Source organism: Cheilinus undulatus, linkage group 22 (assembly GCF_018320785.1).
Source record: "Cheilinus undulatus linkage group 22, ASM1832078v1, whole genome shotgun sequence".
In the NCBI taxonomy this organism is placed as follows: Eukaryota; Metazoa; Chordata; class Actinopteri; order Labriformes; family Labridae; genus Cheilinus; species Cheilinus undulatus.
In genome coordinates, this window is record NC_054886.1 from 22229328 (window position 1) to 22248624 (window position 19297).

A 19297-nucleotide genomic window follows, 5' to 3' on the forward strand; every position below is an offset into this window, starting at 1 on the left:
AAATGTATCAATGGCATGACTCCTTAGATGTTGCTTGATACTGCAATATTTTTTTTTACCTGCTAGGATATGCTACAATAGAAGGATGTGGATGTAAAATGGCTTGCCACTAGTAGTCTGTGTATGGGAGTCTACTGTAGTGGCTGATGTGCATCTATGCCATTAAAACCCATGCTTACGCAAGAGAGTAGCTTTTGAATAGCTGTCCTCTGTCTGTGCATGAAAAGGATAAAAGGTACAAAACAAACAGAGTCATGCTGCCCATGATTCACCTTACGCATTTCCACTGTACATACGTTGATGTAAGAATGACCATTTTCTGGAACAGTCAAAAATGATCCTTAAGACTCGTGTGTGTGCAGAAATTAAAATTTTTAAATATTCTAATAATAATAACGGCCTTGATCTGGTTTTCATTAATTCTTTGTGCCTTATAAGCCCTCAGCATGCAGCTGAATAGAGCTGTCTGCATGATTTAATAATAAAACCTTCTTTCATTTTAATACCTGAAGACAGTTTGTTCCCTTGTAGACCTCTCAGACTTTTCAGATTCTTAATAGTACACCCATAATGATCCCAAAATAGAGCAGTAGTTGCTGTTTTCTTTTCTGATGTGACCCCATTGACATAAAAGACCCATGGAACAGCTTTTGATAGCAGGTTAAGATCACTGCAACAATTGTGTCACGCATTAAGGCTATGTTAAGATTATTTAAGCTGGAGAAGCTCCTTATGGGTGAATCAGAGCTATACTGAGGAATGGTCGAAAATTAATGAATCCATGCACCTTGAATTCAGATGTACATTATTTTCGGATAAATTGCTTTCAGAGATACTTGACAGTGCTCCTCCTAGTGTACAGTTCTGTTTGGACCCAAGTTAAACAGGTCAGTGGTTATCATGGCACTAGTTTAAAAACTGTGTCACAGCAATTAATTTCCCAGCGACAAGCTACATCTTTTAAAAGGGTGCATGTCAAAGTCCCTAATCACTCGGCACATTTTAAAAGCAACCTTCCGAGCAAATCGGCGTCTTCCCAGCAAGACGCATGAAAGAAACGCCTCCTGCTGATTGAAACAAGTGTGCACTTTCCTGCTGCTACACCACCTAAAACTCAGTTTGATTATGTTTGTCAATAGAGGCAATAATGATACATTGCACTGACAGAAAGACTATTTACGGAGAAGCTTCAGGGATTTGAATGAGTTGTTGAAACCCCTGTAGAGACCACTAAGCTGGTATAGCTGTGGAACAAAAGCTCACTGCTGAGTTACTCCAAATCCATCTCCAACACAAGAAAGCTGCATGCCAGTGCACTTTACTTCTCCATTCAGTGCCTTCCCCTCTATATTGTTTGCTCTTTCTGTTATCAGTCCATTTTTCTTAGTCTTTCGCTGCTCATTTAGAGTTGTAACTCCTTCCTTTGTTATCCATCTTCATAAACCATCCTTCCAGTTCTCGTCTTCCAAACTCACTAATCATCTTCTCTCTTTAATCTCACTCCTTTCTTCCAAATACCTTTTTTTTCTAGATCCATTGGTAGATCAAGATTTTTACTCTCATAATGAGTCTCTGCTGACGAATTGACCGGCTACAACACTCTGGGTGCCGGAGAGAGGGAGGAGACGGAAATCTCGTTTCCAACTTTGTGTGAGCTACATATGATGTGTGAGCTTTTCTATATTTTTAGACGAGAAGTGAAGAAAATCACATCCTGGTTGTGCAGAGTTGGAAATATCTGATTTTCTCTGTTCCTGTGTGAAGTGCAGCTCAGCACTCTTCAGTGCTGATCCCTCTCGGTCTCACCGATAAGATCGCGTCATTAAGTGTCTTCCTCTTTTCTTTTACAAAGCATAAAACCAGATGGAACTACATACTGGAGTAGCATTTGCTTTCCTTTTTGCAGCCACGATGTTTGGAAATATTGGACTATATAATTTGTCATTAGTAGATTATTTCTTTGTTGTAACAATCTTATACCATTAGAAAGCCTGTTTATTACCCTTTTAAATGGTGCCACATTTGAAAGAAACATGCATTGTTGTATGAACAGCAGAGCTGAGTCTTTGGATTGCATCTAGAAAAATTTGTCAGATCTTCTCTGCCAGAGCCAAACAGCTTATTCTGCTGGTGCTATTTAGTCTTGTTTAGGGCTTCTGGTCCCCCCCCCCCCCAGGTAATAATGAACTGATCACTGTGAGCACGGGCCCAGTAATGGTCAGCAGGTGTCTGATCCAACAATCAGCATGCCAAGTTTGACTGATCTGGATAGGGCCTGAGCAATAGGGAAACTTCAAGCTGGTGTTTCCCTAAACCAAGTTGGGCATTATTTGAAATGGAAACTGGAGGCAAAGTTCCATTTAACAGAGGATGTCAGACTGTGAGGTGAGCATCTCAAGAAGATGACAAGGAACTGTGGGATGTCTCTGCAGTTAAATTCTGCAAAACCCAGACAATCAAAAACAGACTGCAGCTAGCCGATCTCCAGTTTCATAATGCTGCCAGGCGGCCTGCCATGACTACCCTGCACTGTCAGGACCATTTGCACTGGTGTTGGCAACACATGTACTGGAACCTTAACATGTGGAGGAACGTTATGTCCAGAGTCACCCTACGGCAGTTGGATCGTAGGGTCAAGAGTGTGGTGAAGATGTGGAGAACACAATGCTGATTGCTGTATTGATAGAGTTACATCTTTTGGTGGAGGCAGTGTGATGGTGTCGGGCGGCATCACCCTCACTGGAAAAACTCAGCTCGTCATCGTTGGAGACAATCTCAATGCAGAGAGATGTCAAGATGAGATTCCGCAACGAGGCAATCCCATATCTTCAGTCTAGGACCAAACTCTATCCTCAAGATGACAACGCTCACCCCAAAGAGCAGGGTTTACCAGAGACCACCTCCAGAATTTGAGGGTGGAGAGGATGGATGGGCCTGCCAGAACTTAACTCCACTGAGCACTTGTGGGATAAGCTTAGAAGTGCTGTGTGTGCCAGAGTGACCATCACAACCACGTTGGCTGACTTGCTATGAATGCTGGTTGAAGAATGAGATACCATCTGACAGCAGTGTGAGACCAGGCTGGTGACCAGCATGAGGAAGAAGTGCCAGGCTGTTGGCGCTGTGTATGGTTCTTCCTCACGCCACTAAGGCTCCTGATGTTAAATTAATAAATTGTTGAATTGCTAATATGTCTTGTTTCTTCAGCCTTTAATCCACCAAACAAGAGTCAATGGCAGAATCAGCTGTTTGGCATTAGCAGAGAAGATCCAGCAAATTTTTTATGGGTGCAACCCACATACTCAGCGCTGCTGCTCATGCCACAAATGCATGTTCCTTACAAATACAGCACCATTTAAAAGGGAAATAAACAGACATTGCTGTAACAATGCCAAGAAGTACTGTTACAACAAAGAAATAATCTACCTAAAGTTCTTACTTTTTATACTAGGCTTGGAAAAAATTGCCATTCAATATAAAGCCAGCTAAGGTTAAACACTTTAAAGATAAAATAGTTGGGCTAGAATTATTATAAAAATGATCTTGTGTTCATCAATAGCAGCCATTATGAACCGACTGATAATGAGCCAAAAGATCGCGTAACCTTTCACAGCTGTTCTCTTTTATGTGTGACAACAATCAAAGTCCCTTTAGAGGTGACTAATTCTAAAGAGACTGAATAAGTTGAAAGAGTTTTTTATTTGTTGGTAAAGTTTGTATTTGACTCAACTGGGCAAGTTTTATGGAAATTGAGTCTCATCTTTCTTTGAGTTGCAAAAGAACAGCAATAAAATCTAAAAACAAACAACAGAAAGCTCCTGCCCTTCATGGGTTGCTGAGTTCCAGCAGTCAGCTGAAGTACCCCAAATTAGCCCAAGTTTGAGTAAAAAAGTCTTGAAAAATGCTGTGTGTTGTGTTGACACACTGAATCATCTTTTCCAGCTATATAATGCCTTATTACCACAATTACTACTTGAGTAATGAGTTAGCTGGAATAAAGAAGACAACTAAATCATACAGTTTAAAGGACCACAGCAGGCTAGGGATCGTGTTAGAAGTAAAAACCTCACACAGAAATATGACCACTGTTTGCCATTAGTGTTGTCATTTCCATCAGTTCTGATAAACTGGTGTGATAGCTGCTTTCATACTAATCTCTTCACCAGCAGCCATTCATTGTACACAGGCCTTCAGTAATACTAAACAAAATTGGTCGAGTCATTGTCTAAATAAGGACAAAGGTTTCAGACTGAAGCGTTGTAAGATCAATCCGCCTGATGAAAGGCATGGAATCTGGTCAATCCATCGGCTTTACAAGGTCACATTGAAGCTTTTCTCGCATTTTTCTTTTAACTCTTAGCTAAGGGAACTATTTTCCATTTCTGTTTGATATATTTTTGTGAAGATGGTGAAAAGAAAAGGTCAACATTTTTGACAGTGTCTGTTTTGGCTTTAAGCCTTTATTAGATGGCAGAGTGGACAGAGTAGGAAATCAGAGAGGAGGAAAGAGGGAAAAGTAGCCACAGGTCAAACTTCAAGCCGGGCCACCTGCTTGCTACTACCTGTTATAACATCAGCACTCCAAGCTCAGCATCATAACTAGCAAAAAAATACTTGGTGGGATTATATACTGGGCATCTACTGTATGTCTCAACCAAAAGTGATAACAAATCATGCTTTAGTTGGTGAGGTAGTTCAAATTAAAAAAAAAAAAAAAATCAGTGCTTAATAAATCTATTAGACCACCACCCAATGTAAGGTTTCTGCCACAGCTACCCCAAAATTAACAGCATTGGTAATAACCAAAGCAATCATTTATGTACTTTTTGGATATGCATTCATACAACTTGATTATCGATCTCAGAAATGAAGCTCAGCGTTAGTCCATGCAGGACACAGTAGTCATACGCCAATCCATAAACAGCTGATGGCCAGCTGGCCCAATTATCGCCTCCCAGCTCTCACAGCCAATCACAGCTCCTTCTCTCAACTCAGTGGTGTATTTAAATATGATGTACTTCTCACTAATCCCTGCTTGCATTAGTGCTGATGATACACACTGCTGCAGGTAAAGCTTAACCTCCTCCACCCTAGCCTCCTCCCTTATAGCACAAAGCTTGACGCATCCTCATATTCAGATTTATGCTTCTATCTATGAATTGCTTTTGAACTAATTTTGTTGTATTCAGTACACATTGTCATTAATGCATCTACCCATATGGGGGTTTCTAGCTATGCAAACCCTGGAAAGTCAAAGCATGCTGCTTGACTAACCCAGGTAGGATCTTTTGAGCAGAGCCTTCCCTGCTAAGTAAGACTGTAGATCCATTTTGCAATAAAACAGTTAAATGTATGATGAGAGTGTTCCCTGATGGAAATAAAGTCTGATTACTGTAAAGAAAAACAGTATAAAAAGAGCTTAAATTTACATATAGACTGATATTCAAGCTCAGCCTTCCTGATTTGATCTGACAGTAATGAAACTGTTATACACACGAATAAATGGAGGGAAGCATTAATACCTCTCTATATTTAGTGAGCATGCAGGAGCACTCAGCAGTCTGATCTTCGCGTGTCTCTCCCACCACCACTTAAACTTGTCTGTAACCTTATGTGGTCCCTCTTGCAGGCTCAGATTAACACTTAGCACACACACACCTCCATCTCTTCTGACCGGAGCTCTCTGCTGCATGCCATTTTCTCTCTCACCCTACTCCTCTAATGCCTTCTGTCCATCTTTCTCACTTTCACTAATGTACACCTCTAACTAAGTGGTCCTGCATGACTCTACAGGCAGCAGCAATCTGGTACAGAGGAGGGTGAGCATGTGTGAAAGCACTGCGGTTAGTCAAGTGTGTGCCTTTGTATGTAAGATACCCGTGTGATTTTCCTAAATTTGTTTTGATAAGCAACATTACCCAAACCTGAACTCCTCTAACAGGCAGAGGATTACAACATTAGGATCAACTTGTGTGAGAAAAAGAGGTGAGGAAAATGCACATGCACACTCTCTGTAATGCTGGCCAGCACAGCCAGGAGCGTAGTAAAGAATGGTACCTGTCAGCAGAGGAGGAGACAGGAGAGAGGAGCGATAACGAGAGGCTTGGAGAAGGGGAGTAGGAGGAGGAGCGAGACGCAATAGAAAGATTAGGGATACATGAAGGAAGTGTAATCGAAATGAGGAAAGGTGGGAGGGGAGCAATGGAGAAAGAGATGCGATGAAATGAAAGTGGAAAGGGAAAAACAGCAGCCGGGGTGATGAAGAGAGTGACAGGAGGAGTAAGGAAGCGAGAAAGGAGGGATGGACAAATGAACCGAGGGGAGGAGAGACAGAGGCGAGACAGACAAGTGCAATAGACATCTGCAGCCCCACAGGCAATACAAGGAGGTGCTCCACCTCAAAGTAAGAGACACTCCGTGTGTGTGTGTTTGAGGGTGTGTGTGTGAGGGAGTGAATACGTGCCTGTAATTGCAAGAGGAAAGTAAAAGAGTAAGTTGGCTCAAGGAGAAAGACAGAGCAAACAAATACATACACCGCTCCTCACACTGACAGACTAATGTTTACACTGATGTATCTGAGAGCGAAAGAAAGGAAACGAAGAAGAAGGGAAAGTGAAATGCAGGGGAGGAGAGGAAAACACATATTGGAGAGTCAAAGTGAGAGCTGGAATCATTGGATAGATACAAACTAACAGGTTCGTGGCTTTAAATAATCAAACTAACCTTTACAAAATCAAATGTATCCTTTTTGGGTCATCTAATAGAGATGAACATGGAAATTAGTCAGAAGGTAATGGCAGAAATCCCATGGGTTCTATTATTGATTTTTAAAACATAAATAGAAAAAAAAAAATTTTTAATAAAGCGCTTTTCAAAAACACAAACACAACATTTTTACTCTAGTGACAATTCAACAGTCACTGAGTCACTCTGATGACCATTCAACAGTCACAGATTTACTCTCGTGACCATTCCATAGTCATAGAGTTACTCTGATGAGTACAACAGTCACACAGTGTCAGAAGAAAAAAGAAAAGAAAAATTATGATGACCACTCAACAGTCACAGATTTACTGTAGTGATCATTCAACAGTCACAGTTATTCTGATGACCATGCAACAGTCACAGTTACTCTGATGACTATTAAACAGTCACAGAATTACTAAGGTGACCATTCAACAGTCACAGAGTTACTCTGATGACCATTCAACAGTCACAGTTACTCTGATGTCTATTCAACAATCACAGAGCAACTCTGATGTCCATTCAACAGTCACAGATTTACTCTAGTGATCATTCAACAGTCACAGATTTACTCTGATGACCATTCAACAGTCACTGAGTTACTCTGATGACCATTCAACAGTCACAGATTTACTCCAGTGATCATTCAACAGTCACAGATTTACTCTGATGACCATTCAACAGTCACAGAGTTACTCTGATGACCATTCAACAGTCACACAATTACTAGGGTGACCATTCAACAGTCATAGAATTACTATGTGACCATTCAACAGTCACAGATTTACTATGGTGACCATTTAACAGTCATAGAGTTACTATGATGAGTACAACAGTCACACAGTGTCAGGAAACAGAACTGTCATTTAACAAACACCTTAGCACTGCTTAATCTAAAATATCTTGCCCTGTCTCTAACAGCTTTCATATATCTCAAACAGTGTAAGAAAGCTCACTGCATTAAATATGAGTTCTATCAAGAAAATGGAAAAAAAGCCATTCCTGCAGTCCCACATAGCACTGAATGGTAGATACCCTCAAGCAAAAGGAAACAGCGACAGCTTGGCAGTGTCTGAACATACCAAAATCTACCTACCAGCACCTCTGAAACTCAATTATTGTCCTTTTAGATCCTGCATATTTAATTGTATAAAAACATGAATAAAAATTGTCAGATTTAAAGTGTGTCTATTTCTAGGTTTAGGTTTTGAGTCCCTGGAGCCTCTGCTGGCTGCTTTGAAACCTCACTGGTTTCGACACGTATGAAGTGGTATCACTCTTCTCATCTCATCCTGACAGCTAAGAATCACAACTTTACCTTAAAGATATCATCTTCTGCTTCAGGAACTTCACATGGACAATTCTCTCCTTCCTGACATTTTAAAAACCCATCCATCATGAAAAAATTATCTACACTGATAATCAGAAATTTCACTCCAAGAAATTTTTCTTTTTTACCTGCTTTGGGGGAATCTTTCGTGCTGTCTATTTGCAAAAGGATGACAATGTTTGATGATTTGAAAAGGCAATACATGCATACAGACATAAGCGGAGGTTAGCCATAATGTAAAGTAGCATATTCAATGATAACATCATTAAAACAGCGCCCACAGGCATCTACTCATGTATGTTTTGTCTGATTTTTCTGTTGCTTCAGTAAATATGCCCTGAAGGAAAATGATTATCAGTAGCTCCAAATCTAAAAGACATTACTCATTACTATTAACTCCCTGCAATGAGAGTTTTGTTGGCCCCTCCAAGTAATACTAAAGACAATGCTGCCCTCTGTGGAAGAGCAGGACTACGTAAGGAGGGGGATGATGCTGGAAGCACTGAAATTTCCCCTAACTCATCCAATTTTTAGAGACATCTCTGATGGGGAAATTCTACATAAGCTTGATAACAATAAAATAGTGAAGATGAGAATAGGTTGGTTAATAATTAATATTTAAAGTACAGGAAAATCTAAGTGGCAGATTTGATTTACAGCATATGAAAAGAAAATTAATTTTTAAAACTTGTTCACAATATGAGGAAGCTGTCTGAGTCCCCTGACAAATAATGTCACTTTTAATATGCAGGCCACTCAATTAGCCATCAAAGCAAGAAGACATCACACTGATGGAAGTTTCATTTTGATGCACATGCAATGCCATAAAAAGTATTTATCATTGACTTTTTTGATAAAAGACGGTTACAAAGTGAAAACAGATTTTTATAAAGAAATTTTGATTAAATGAAATATGTAATGTAAAATAAGTGACTGCGTTATATTCATGTCCTTTAAAGTGACTGACCTAATTCAACAGAGCTCCAGAAAACTGATGCTAAAAGTCTCTCAATAAGTGAAACTGGGATCTCCTGAGTGCAGTGAATATGTCCCAAAAATTCCAGTATAAAGACACCTGTGTCAGGAAGGTCCACTCACTGGTTTATCAGCATTCTTGGTTACCATTACACCATGAAGACAAAAGAACACCCCAAGCAACTCAGAGGTAAATTACTGAAAAATAGAAGTCAGGAAGTGGATACAACAAAAATTTAAGACACTGAACATGCCCCCGCAGTTGCCCCAGAGAGACTCTGCAAACAACAACTGTTGTCCAAGTTCTTCACCAGTCAAAACATCACGGGAGAGTGGCAAAGAGAAAGCCACTGTTGAAGAAAAATCTTTAAATCTGGACTAGAGTTCATGCATGTGGGAGACTCTGTGGTCAAGTGGAAGAAAGCTCTTTGGTCTGATGACACCAAAATGGTGCTTTTTGGCCATCAGACAAGATGCTATGTTTAGCAGACACCAAACACTGCACATCACCACAAACGCTCCATCCCGACTGTGAAGCACAGCTGGTCCTAGAAAGCTTGTAAGTAGAGGGTAAAATGAATGAGTCCAAATAAAGGAAAATCTTAGAGGACAATCTTGGGAGAAGATTTATTTTTAAGTAAGAAAATGACCTGAAGCCTACAGCGAAAGCATGGAAGGGTTTAAAGAGCAAGGTAATGTTTTTTGGGGGTGAATATTTATCCAGTCACTTGTTTTACATTACATATTTTTAATTTATAACATTACTTTGTAGAAATCTGTCTTCACTTTGACATTAAAGAGGTTTTCTAGTATTTTTTGTCAAAATAGCCAGATTATATTGGCCATGACTGATTTACAGAATCAATAAAAGTGCAAAACATCCAAGGAGGCGAATACTTTTCTAGGCACTGTACACTTAAACTTGTCTAATGTATGATAACACAGATGGAACAACCTCCACCTGGGAAAGTTTAAGAGCTCTCCCTGGATAAACCCCACCTTTTCCATGTTAACAGATGGGAAATGGGCCAAAATATGAGGTCAAAATAAATGTCAAATGCATGTTTGTCAAACCTTGACTCTGTTGGGAAAGATAGTAGGACAATGGTTTATGTCCAAGTGTTCTTGTTTCTTTGTCGTGTTCCTTTAATTAGTTATTTGATTAAAAAAAAGATCAGATGGGTTCTTATGATAAAATTCTTGATTCTTCTGAACAAAAGGACATACAATTTTAATTCAAATGTATTGATTTGGGGAGATTTAGTATCTTTGCCCTGTTTGCTCAACAGGTAGTGTAATGACACCACTCCACTGCGCACTAGAAAGTAATACTGAGCTATAAAACAGTTAGGCTTATGAACATTTTATGGAATAAATTTCACGCTGCCTCACAAGTTGCTTTTGATGTCAGCTAGATTTAAGTGGAAGCTAATGAGCCTGTAAGTCTGAGTTTTTCCTTCATTTCTCATTCAGCAGTTCTGTCAAATCAGTGTCGACTTGTACAAATATCTTGATTTCTTAATTCATGACACAGCTCATAAAGACAAGATATGAAAATAATGAGTATAGAAAAGTAAGTCATCATCTGAATGTGAATGTCTTAGCTTTGATGACTAAATAAAATGTTTTGTTTGTTTTTTTGCTTAAGATTAATGATTTATTTGTCTTTTTTTCTATAAATGGTAGGCTTGATTTGTTTTCAATAAAAGCCATTCTGTAAATTTTCCAAAGTTTTGTACATTTGCTGTTGAATGGTTTGGAACTGAAAAGCACAGTCCCTCCCCCACTGCTGTGAGCTGCTAAGATATGGCCTTTGTGCTGCTGTGTGTATGTGTGGACAGGCACAGTCTGTGTATAGACCCTGGTTTCTCCACTAACTGTCAGCTCAGTGTGTGGTGTGTCGACTTTTATATCTACATCTGACTAGCTCACTCCCTCTACCTTATCAGCAAGCCATCAGTGTGAGAGCCTCAGCCATTGTCAAGCTAACAGGATACAAGAGAGGGCCTAGCAGGACCTGCAGGCACATTAAACTAACATTGGCTTGTGCATTGAAGCCCACCGAGTCTTAATTGAATTGATAGAGATTTTGGGAAGAGGAGGGTGGGGGGATTGATGAGGAAAATAAAAGAAATAAGAGTGGGGGGAACCATGAGTGAGAAAAAGAGATTAAAAAAGGAGTAGCAGGTGGAGTAATGGGGAATCCATGGGAGCATGCCTACCACGACAGAGAGAGCAAAATAAGAGCCTCGTCTGGGGAATAAATGTGTGCAGAGCAGCACATTGGAATGGGAAGGAGAAAAGTGACAGAAAGCGAGAGGGCAGTTTGATCAAGAAAGAGAATGCAAAACAGAACGAAATAATTACAGAGTCAGCGTGAACAAAGTGAAAGAGGGATGAATCTATTACCAAGCTGTGATGGTAAATAATGAAGGGGGAAAACAAAGGAATTAATGAAAGATAATGGAAAAAAGAGAAAGCAGAATGGAGGTTAACTTTGAGAATGAAAGTGGTGAAGAATTTGTAAAAGAGCCCCCTCTTCATGCCGAAGAATAATGTGCCCTTCATGAAATCAACCAGAAGTAGTTCAGGGGATTTTCAAATCAAATTCAGTCAAAGTGGAACCCTATAGAGGACGATGAAAAGTAGGTGAAGTAAAATCTAATTAACGTGAAGAATAGCTTTGTGCTGAAAAAGTTAAATTTCCCAAATTGAAAAAAAGTCTACACACTTCTAGAAAAAAAAAAACTTTTTAAGACCTGAACTGAGAAAATAACAACTCCACTGCTTCCATGATCAATTGTCTAAAATGAGAGGCATGAGATTTCTTAGTATACCAGACAAGGACTGAATTTTATGATTTAATGAACTGTTTACAAAATGTCAAATGGTATTGAAATTTGTGTCATAAATGCCCAAATTTGATGATTTCTGGCACATTTAACCCTCTGAGCCCTCGGCTATTTTTAACCATTCACCTGGACTTTTTGTCTTAAAAGGCTTGTAAAACATCAACCCTGTCACAGTCAAGCTAAAAACATCCTTTAATTTCAGGAAAAACCTGGGCTTTAAGAACTTTAAGTGTTCTTTAAGCGCTTCAAGTGTGCTGCAGTTATGTCACTTGAATTGTAAAAAAAGTTATCTATGAAGACAAAGGGTTTCTTTAGCACAAACTTGTCTCCATCTCTTGGGGACCAAAAAGTGAAAATAATCATTCTGTGACAAGAAGTCTTCAAAATATTCTCATTTTTACAAAAAAGTCCTTGTGATTTTGGGAATTGAGTCATTATTCAAAGCAGCTCCTGTCTGCAGTGACACAGAGTGACACATCCTGGACTCTCTGTGTCTCTTTCTTTAGAGTTTAGGCTCTCTTCTCCAATTTCATAATGTTTGCACATGCTCTGTTTGGTAGGGCAAGACATAATGACAGAACAGCCTGCCATTGGTTGTCACAGCCCGTCACAATTTGTTCTGGGCAACAAACGCAATATGGTAGAGTGCATTAGCTGCTAGCAGCCGGGAAAAAAAAAAAAATTGATTAAATAATGAATAAAAGAAATTCAATATTGGAGTTACTGGTACAGATTTAATTTTTAAGGATCCTGAAAAGTCATTTAAGTTCCTAGACTTCTACACTATTAAAAAGCAGACTAATACTTTTTTGTCAGGGGACACCTCTTTAAATAAGGCTGGGCTGCAAGGATTTTTAAGTAGGCAACCTGACTGCCCAGATGTTGAAGCACTCAACTAGTGTTTCACAGCAGTACAGACTTGATTAAATCACAGTGAGTCAGGCAAAATCAGAGAGGGTCTGAGGTCCTCCTCCAGGAAGTTTAGAAAATTCAACACTGAATTCTCTGAATTATGAATATTTATGCAACAATTTGCAGGGAAAGGCGATTAAACTCATATAAGGTTAGCTAGAAAACGAGGATTGGAAAAGGACATGTCTTACTCAAAACGCTTGTTAAAATTGATGACCTCTCACTAGTAAAAATCAGACTTTTTAAGGCTCAAATGTGCAGTTGAAGACTAAGACTTTTGCAGAAACCCTGTGAATGACAATAAAAGAATGAAAACTCCCACTAAGGCTGAGGAAGTCAGGGAAGGTCAGCCAGACCAGGAGGCTGAAAGTGAATCCACACAGCACAGATACAGTGGATATACCAAGCTTAATCTGAGAGTGTTTGGCTCATTCAAGCAAGGAAAGAGAGGCAGCACGGCAGAAACAGACAGCTAATGGAGGAATATACTCCCGAATGTCAGATGCAGTCTGTGGTGCCTGCTGGAACACTAACTAATGTTATCTTATGCAGACAGCATAGGTACACTCTTGAGGATGCACATGCTCACCTTAATGAGGTCTCCCAGCAGTTTGTTGGCCTCAGTGTAGGCCTTCTTCACTTCCTTGAACTTATTTCCCAGTCCCATGCTGTGAGCCTGCAAGGAACCGCGGAAAAACAAATAACAGTGTGAATGAGTGGAGCTTAATTATTCTTTTACCATATTTCCTAAAAAAAACAAGGCATTCTCGGTTATTCAGTGTCAACATATGATTTAAGGCTATAATTTAGTGAAATCCACAGCTTTAAAAGTCCCTGTAAAGTGTAATCCAAACTTTGTGTCTTAACACACTAGATGTGTTGGAATTAGATTGCTGTAAACATGTGAAAACACTGAGACCTGTGTGTGACTGAATTTTGGATTTAGACCATTAGAGAGTTGTTCACCTCTTTCCTGGCTTGGCTTAACTTGGGCAGGGAAAATATAGCAACCTGTCATGTCACTAGCTGCTATGGGGAATTACTCAGCCCCCCTTTAAACAAAAAATTTGGATCTTGCTTTACCGAGACTTTTAATATACTGTAAAATCTGGAATATAGGCCACACTGGTATTCAAGTTGCAGTCGGTTTTTGGGCTTCTCCCAAAGGAGAAAAAAAGGTTGAACTGTCCTATGAGATGATGTTTAGTGCATTCTGCAAAGTCTAAAACATGAAGTATCTTTGCAGCTGTGCACTATCAGTTTTGGCCAAGGAGAGTTTGCCCCTCTACTAGCTAGAACATTGTTATTGAGCTTTCAGCCTGTAATGATTGTTGTGAAGCTGAGAGACCCAGTCCATGAGTCACTCTGCCCACTTCTCCCGGTCACTTGCTGTTTTTAATGAAGGGGGCTTTCAAGTCAAGGTTTATATACTTATCAGTGTACAGCAGTTTTCTTTACATACAGAATTATGACCTAATGAGGTAGAAAAGATGGTAAAAGTAGTGCTAACCCCTGCAGATTTCAGTATTCTCGGTATTATGTTGGTTTTTAGATGAAAAAATAGGTTTTAAAAGCTGACTAATGCACCAGATTTTGTGTCACCCTGATAATTCTGTTTTAACCATTTCCAAGAGATGGATCCTTTCAGACGCTTTTTTTCTTGTTAAGCTTTGAAATCGATTAGGTACACAGCGCTCTGTAAACACAGACCAAAATAGCTCGGTGTACCTGGAAGTGAAGGTTGGTGTACTGTCCACCGGGTATCTCGTTCTCATAGACGTCAGCGTTTCCAGATTTCATGGTGGCTGTGCAGTCGAACGGCGCATACAGGCCTCTGGCTACTTCCCAGTATTCACTGTAGTCAAACACCTTCTCCAGAGCAATGCCTGCAACAGAGCAGATCAATACGACATTAAATCGACTGGCACCATGAAGAGTTCAAACACGGGATCAATGTATTATAAGAAATATGTTGTTTTTAGATTAGGAATATATAGCACTGAATATTGGGAGAATAATGTGGGAGACATAAAAGCATAAGAAACTAAATTTTTGCAGATACTCTTCCTACTGCATATAATCTAGCAGAGTCTCATTTTCTGAAAGCTCTAACAAATTACATTAAGTCATTCAAATTTTAGGACTTTAAATGGGTTACAGGCTAGAAAGGCTTGAATAGGCTCAATCTGCAGAGTAGGTAAAATAATTTCCCCCTGTAAGTGTGCTTGAAATTCACTCTGCCTTTGCTACACCAGATTTTTATTTTATTTCTGATATTTTTTGGCCCTTGAAACACAAATTTTCTGTTTATGATATTCTGCTACAACCAGGTCAGGTGTTTTTCAGACTGATTACGGCAAACGGAGAAATATCTTTTACTTCTTGATAGAAATAGCTTCAGACTGAATTTCTGGCTAATGATGAGAAAAGTGAACCACTTTAATGAGACGGTCTGAGCTCATAACATCCAAACAAGTCAGTGACAAGCTTGTATATTTTTATGACTTAAAGCAAATCCAAAAGTGTTTGTGTGTTTCCACTGTGATCTTGGCGGGGAAAGTGAGCTACTGTGAAATTAATGTGAAATTAATGTGCATGTGGATGCTCCTCAAACTCAGCTGCCTGCCAAGCCAGTCGGTAATTAGGTCTGTTTGAGAGCATCATCAGTGTGGCTCTCGCTTATGTCTCCAACGTGAAATTACAGCCTCAGTTTAAAGGAAGAAGTACCGTTGAGTTCAACGTAACAGCGGACTTTCACACTTTGTACTTGTGGATCTGAAGAAATTGAAAATGCTCCTTTTTCTTAATTCACCATGAGGAAAGCCCTTTATAAAAAGGGTTAGAGCTAGGGGTTCTGTAAAAACACTGCACTCTTAGCTAAAGCACCTTACAAAGATAAAGTATAGAAGAGTGTACAAAAAAATCAGCATACTTTAAACCTTTAACTTTAATACAGCTGTGCTGGAACTCTCTCACTTTAACACCAAATTAAGCCTGACATGGTAATCAGAAAAATGGATCAAATTGGCACAACAAGGCGTTAGGCTAAATTGTCATTGTGTTTAGAGATGGATTTTACTCTAATTGCAAGCTAGTTTACAAATCAGCTATAATTGGTTGTTGGCTCAAATATAGCTAACACAATAAGAAGTGATTTAAATCTTCTCTTGCCAAGAAAGAGGACAGGAAAACTTCCCAAATTTTGCAATACTCCTTATATTCTTATTTAAATGTGCAATGCCTATAAGAAGTATTCACCCCAATGAATGTTTTACCCTTTTAGTGATTTCAGAAATCAGTCATAGTTAATATCATTTGGCTTTTTGACCAAAACAAATACATAAACCTCTTTAATGTCAAAGTGACAACAAATTTCTCCAAAGAAATGTCAATTAAATTAAAATATATAATGTCAAATAAGGGACTGTATAAATATTCACCCCATTCAAGTCAGTATTTAGAAGATGGACCGTTGACTGCAACCACAGCACTGAGTCTGTGTGGATAGGTCTCAATCAGGCTTGCACATCTGGTAACTGCAATTTTACTTCTTCGCAACACTGCTTAAGCTCTGTCAGGCTGCACAATGATTGGATGTGAACTTTACACCATTTCTGTGTAGCTTTCGCTGTATGCTTCAGCTTATGGTCTTCCTGCTGAACAAATCTTTCCCAAGCTGTAGTTCTGTAGCAGACTGGATTATTTGTCCTCCAGGATTTTACTATATTTGTCACATTAATTTTACCCTGTACCTTTGCAAGACTTTCAAGGCCGGCTGCTGAGAAGAGATTTGCTAATCAAGATTTAATGAACTTTATTCAGCAGTGGCTTTCTCTTTGCCACTCTCCCATAAAGCTTTGACTGGTGAAGAACCTGGGCAACAGCTGTTGTATGCAGAGTCTCTCCCATCTCAGCTGCTGAAGCTTGGAACTCCTTCAGAGTAGTCATAGGTGTCTTGGTGGCCTCTCTCACTAGTCTCCTTCTTGCTCACTCACTCAGCTCTAAGGAAAGGCCAATCTAGGCAGATTTACACATTTGGCATGTTCCGTCTATTTCTTGATGATGGATTTAATGAAACATCGGCAGATTTTCAGTGCCTTGAAATTTTTTTTCCATCCATCCCCTGACATACTTTTCAGTAACGTTTTCTATGAGCTGCTTGGAGTGTTCTTTTGTTTTCACTCTGTAATGGTAGCAAGGAAAACTGATTAACCAATTGAGACTTCTAGCAACAATTGAGATAAAAGTTTTTTTTTTTTGTTTTTTTTTTGCAAAAACAGCTTAATTATATTGACCATAATTGATATATAAAATCAATAAAAGGGCAAAATATCCAAGGGGGTGATTTTTTTTTATAGGAATTGTATCAAATACTGCACAAGACAACATTTTCTGTTGTTTTCGGTACTTTGGTTGTAAGAAATAGCTCACACACACAGTCTTCTTTAATAAAAAAAAAAAAAAAAAATTTGTTGTATTTCTAAAGTTGATGTATCTGGCTGTTCTTTTACAAATAAGAGCATAACCCCAGAAAACAGCAAATCGTTTCAGTATGGACTACCAGAGCAAAGCAAGGCTCCATTACATTGATAAATGTTAAGCTTCTTTGTTGTCTTTCTCCAAGGAAAATCTGACTGTAACCAGCCTCACATAAATAAATGATACAACAGAGAGAAGCCTATTAAAAGAATGCTTCCATCATAATAAACATAAACCCATCAATCTAGCTTTTAGAAGATGGACAGTTATCAGATTACCTGTTAAGTTTCCTTTTTAATTAGTTAAAAACATCCTGACTTTGTTGACAAATGCATCTCCTGTGGTGCCGTGTGCATTTGAACGGCAGAGTAAAAGAACAGTGGGAGGACACTTAACAAGCTCAACACAGGAGTCAACAGACTTTACATAACCGAGTATCTGTTACAGGAACGTGTTCTGCTAAAGACTACACCGACCTGAGGGATCATTGGGCCTAATTCACCAACTGTTCCTAGGAAGACATTTGTTCTCAAAGCTCACTGATGTAGCTCTTAAGAAGACTTTGACATTAACAAAAGTTTTCTTATCTGGGATTCATTCTTAGCTCAGAACACTCAGGAGCACTCTTGCACACATTTGAGAGTTGATACACCAGCCCAGAATAACGATACTATGTTTTTCCTAAGTTTGCAAATCAACATCATAAAATAATATTTCTAGACATGCTTTACAGGAACAAGATGTAGATTTTTGCCAGGTTAAATGTCTTTTTCAAAGCCAGTTAAACACTACATTTTTACATTATAAATGTAGGGTTCTTTTCACCGCACCTGCAAAGACACAAAATTGTTTTTTTTTTATACTTGCTGATTATGACTTGCAGCCCCCTGGCGGCAGATGTGCATACTACAGGTTTAAATGAGGAATAATGAAAAGAAAAACAAAGTTCCTTTTATTTCATGAGCACTAAAATACTGCCTTAACCCTGCAAAGCAGATGGACTGGCCAAAAGATAATTTCATCTAGCAAAGCACCAATCTGAAACAACAATTACAGGTCTGAAATCGAACCTGACCAATCGGGATCATTTGAGGAGAATGAAGGGAGCTATGGCCGGGATTTTGTTTTACAGTGGCTACTGCCGTTGCATTTACTTTTCTTGGTGGAGATATTTTTCCACTTTCTCTACCGGCCTCGGCATGAGTTTTATCCACCAACAAGTGCCACCTGTGCCAAACTGCACATGCTTACTAACTCATTTTGTCTTGTCGTTCTGACTGGCTTGTAATAAATGTGACAGAAGGTTCGTCCAATCACCTTCCTTCCAAAGGAATCCTAAACACTTTGTATGAGAGGTTTCCCAGATGAGTGAGGATTATATCCCATGCAATGGATAAATGAAACAGTCTTTCTAGCATGGCAGGTTAATACTGCAGCAATACTTGTTAGCTATGATTTGTAAGTTTCTTTAACACCATAGCCTTTGAATGGGGAGGAAATCTAAATGTAAAAATATTTGAATACCATGAACCCATTCGTATCATACATTCAAGATTCATATCACACAAAGTGAAATATTTCCTTTTTTTATGTTTTAACCTTGATGATTTTGGCTTACATCATGGGCAAAAATGAACTTTAAATATTCTATTTTTTTGAGATGCACCTGTTTGCTGGTTGAACTCCCAAATCATCAATCTCTGCACCTCTAAACCATTTATATTTGTGTATCACAGACGTGCAGGCAGACAAGGCGCGCCCCCGCACATATATCAGTCATTTAGATGGTTGCCAGGCAGTGACAAAGTGCCATCAATATACTGGTCATTAGCAGCACTAACTCACTAATGCAGGGACAAACAAACATTCATAGAACTTGTAGACTGTTAAGAGCTAACTCAAATGGAACAGAGAGGGAGGTTAACAGATGCTAAATGTGTTTGCTTACCGGCCTGTCTCTCTGGCGGCAGTGTGTGTCAAATGCCTACATGTTGTTAAATCCATG

General features: G+C 39.1%; 1 protein-coding gene across 5 annotated transcripts in view; it reads right to left on the reverse strand.

Annotated features, from left to right (window-relative positions):
• LOC121504157 (pyruvate carboxylase, mitochondrial-like) overlaps window positions 1–19297 on the reverse strand; it is a 465432-nt gene that overhangs the window by 39078 nt on the left and 407057 nt on the right. For all 5 annotated transcript variants that reach the window (XM_041778797.1, XM_041778795.1, XM_041778796.1 and 2 more), the window contains exons 20-21: window positions 14542–14699; window positions 13403–13489 (exon numbers count right to left, since the gene is read on the reverse strand). In XM_041778797.1, the coding sequence (XP_041634731.1) occupies window positions 13403–13489; window positions 14542–14699 (245 nt within the window). The remainder of the gene's footprint in view (window positions 1–13402; window positions 13490–14541; window positions 14700–19297) is intronic.